This window comes from Cariama cristata, unplaced genomic scaffold, assembly GCF_000690535.1.
Source record: "Cariama cristata isolate BGI_N322 unplaced genomic scaffold, ASM69053v1 scaffold2969, whole genome shotgun sequence".
Classification (NCBI taxonomy): domain Eukaryota; kingdom Metazoa; phylum Chordata; class Aves; order Cariamiformes; family Cariamidae; genus Cariama; species Cariama cristata.
In genome coordinates, this window is record NW_009637226.1 from 2,740 (window position 1) to 6,187 (window position 3,448).

Below are 3,448 nucleotides of genomic sequence, written 5' to 3' on the forward strand. Positions count from 1 at the left end.
TTGCTGAGAGTTAAAGCTGTCAGCTCATACAATCTTTCCTCTTGCTTTTCTAGCTAAGCACAGCATCTGCTATTTGCCGTTCTTTGACTTTCTCCCTGCCCCCACGCCATACAGGGCTCGCTGTGTTTGGTGGGTTTGAAAATCTCTTTTACGCAGCAGGTTTTGTGCGAGTATGACTGCTGGAAATGGGTTTCAGATGTTTCCCCAGCTCAGCCCTGGGCCTGCATCTTGTAAGCTGAAGCGTTTCTATAGGAACCGTATGACATCTCTCCCGCTACTCCCCCAGCAGCTCTCTCTCGAGCATGCCCAGTGCAAGCCTTGACTTTGGCTCCACTGTCTGTGTGCAGTAACGGGCTGCACATATGGGACTATGAATGCAGTTCCTGATGAGCTCCGACTCTTTGTCTTTGGGAGGAGGAGGAAGAGGTCGTGCCCAGAGCTGGCGGATCTGCCCTGTGTTCTCTGAGACCCTCGCCCATCGGTGGGCTCGTCGAGAATGCTCGCTTGTTTGGCCAGTGGGAATTTACTCGATATTCTTCAGGAGGGCTTCACGGAGGTAAATGCGTGTCCCAAGTCTCACACTTTCCGGGGCAAGGCAGCATGCTTTTGTGCCGCATCTCTTGGGAATTGTTGTGTTTCCCAGTGCTTTGAGGGCTTTGAGGAACAGCAAAGGAGAAAAATGAGCAAGATTTCAGGGTGGGAGAGCTGCTTACTAATGGAAGGGCATACTGGGCAGCTCAGCCAGGGGTCTGCAAATCAGCAATAGCTTTTTGAAGAGTTTGTGGCTGTTTTACAGCTGGTGTTTTTAGCTTGGAGGTTTTATTCTCTTTGCAGTGCTTTACTGTTGTACCAGTAAATAATATGAACTGCAGCAAGGTTATGGAGCACAGTTTATTTTATAGAATTGACTCCTCTCCTGAGTATATGAAGTCTCCATGTCTGAAGGCTGTTGGAAAGCCTGTAAATCTGCTTTGTGGACATACATTTCTTGGGAGAGGCTGACAAAGAGCAGGCTGGCTGTTTTTTATCTCCATCTTGTTCTGTAGGTTGAATCTGTAGGGGACAGAAAGTCGTCTTGCTTGGGCAAAAATAATTTAAAAAGTGTTCTTTATTTGCTTATTCTGCTGTTAGGGAGACTAATAAATGATAAAACGAGGAGTGAGAAGTACGAAGAGATTCCAGAGATGGGAATCCTGTAACTGCATGGGGAGTGCAGATTGCTGTCCACTTCTCTGTTTAGGGTGCACAAAAAATCAGTTGCGTCGGACTTTCTGTGGAGTCAGTACAAAATGCCAGGGCAGGCACTGCCTGGCTGTGCATCATGCAGACCATGCTGGAGCATGATTTCCTGTCTGTAAGCTGAAAAGGAAGGAAAATTGTGGGGGCTTGTGCTGAAACCAAACAGTGGCTGCTATTTGCTTTCTCACCTGGTGGCAGAAATAGTCTCTTGGTGTGTTTTAGTCTTTCTTACAGCGCATAGGTTATTTTTGTTTGTGTTTAGTGGTTCCTCATCCTTGCAAAGCTCAGCCCCCACCTGACTGTTCTGCCTCTATACTCCATTCTTCACAGAAAATGAACAGCCCCCCTGGGCTTAATAGCACCAGTCATCATGGGGAAAACAAACTCGGTAGGAAACTTGAGCCTCACAGCTTCACGCTAGCCACAGGTCTCCTTTGATTGTTCTGCATAACTGTGTAAATACTCCATCCCCTCCTCCACAAAATATCTCAGTCTCATTTTTAGCTAGCAAAGGTATTGCTTTAGCTCAAGCTTACTCGAGGGCAGCAGATCCTTCTCTGGCATAAGCTAATAGTAACCTGTATATTAATAATATAAATAATAATGGGAGCAAAGAACAGTTTTCCATTCAGCGCAAGCCCCACCCTGACTGACTGGTTTTACCCACAGACTGCTCAGCTGTGGAAAAAAAGTCCCTCTCGCACTATAAAAAGATTCACTCTCATGTCTCCAACTTGGGATCTCTATCACATCACACACTTCACATTATAACATAAGTAAAATTAAAATAAATTTTGCAAGTGCAGAACCTGGAGTACAGAGAGGTTAAGTGACTTGATGAGGACATACATCGCATCACAGACAGTTGGAAATGAGTGAGAAACCCTGTAACTCCATGTCTTCTGTTTTGATCCACCAACTGTACTTCCTCCCCTATCTCTTTGTACCTTAGGTCCTTATTTATAGGAGACCTTGAATGTGAGAGTGTCCCAAGGTGTCTGATCCCAACACAGCACTCTGATGTTAGAAGGCTGGAAGTGAGTGGCTACTAAACTTAATGTTTGGGTATAAAACCAGATCCAAGATAAAAAATTAGAATTAATTTAACACAAGCAGTGACTTGGGGTATTGCAGGAACTGTCTTGCTGATTCAGTGCCCGTTCTTCTGACAGAGCATCTTTTCTGGTCAGGTGGCTCTTTTGGTGACTAGATACCTTGAAATACAAGGACGTACTTTCCAAATCTGTGCATTAACGTAAGTAAGTTGCTACCAAGGTCCTAGGTGTATGTGCAGAGCTCAGGTGCAACCCTACACATGCTTGGGACCTAGAGGCCAGATATAGTTCCAGATTCTCTAGGGATGTTGATTGTGTGTCTCTGTATTGCACCTTTGGTCAATAATCCATACTTGGAAAGTTACCCAACACAGCCAAGATGCTACAGGCAAGTTTCTTTTGTTCCTTTGCATTCTTTTCCCTCTCTGTCCATCCTGCTGGCTGAGAGACACCCCATCAGCCTCATTATCTAATGACCAGGGATGGAGAATGCAGCATAGTAGTCCATTCTGCAGCTAATGCCTGTTCTGCTTCACAGATCATCTGTTAGATTGATGCTTTCTGCATGATGAACATAATCACAGATTGCTAAAGGGGCCCTTTAATTGCAAGTTCAGTCCAGTGTGTTTCCCTTCTCTTTCAGAGTCCCTGGCCAAAATTTGTTGTGGATACTGTCACCTGCACACATCTAAAGCAGGATGACTTTATGACTTTTTAATGTCGAAATGCAGCAAACTCCCCTGTGGGCATCACGCAGCTCCCATTCCTCTGTCATTAATGGACTACCCTGCCTTGAAGGTGTTTCCCTGCTGTTTATTGAGTCTTATCCTGCTCTGAGGCAGCTGAATAATTCAATCCCACAGCTGGATGGTGGCATGGGAATGTGTGGCTGCTGAAAGCAGGAGTTTATAATGCAAGGAAACCATAGAGGGCAGGGTCTCCTCTGTGATGCCTCTGTCCATGTGGCCTCGGCTTGTTCTGTCTCCTTGAGGAAATGCAGTTTATTTGAGATACGTGTGCACACTTCTGTCAGTTCTTTAAAACAGATGGGGCACAAAGAGATGTGTCAGAATTGGGCCTGACAGCTCCAAGACACTAATGTGTCTGTATTTTAACAATAATATACCTTCTCTTTTTCAAGTCGGCAGAGCATT

General features: G+C 45.3%; 1 protein-coding gene across 1 annotated transcript in view; it reads left to right on the forward strand.

Moving 5' to 3' along the window:
- Positions 1–496: 496 nt before the first annotated feature.
- DIXDC1 (DIX domain containing 1) overlaps positions 497–3,448 on the forward strand; it is a 38,292-nt gene continuing 35,340 nt past the window's right edge. Inside the window, exon 1 of the mRNA XM_009708201.1 lies at positions 497–556. Coding sequence (XP_009706503.1) covers positions 497–556 — 60 coding nt within the window. The remainder of the gene's footprint in view (positions 557–3,448) is intronic.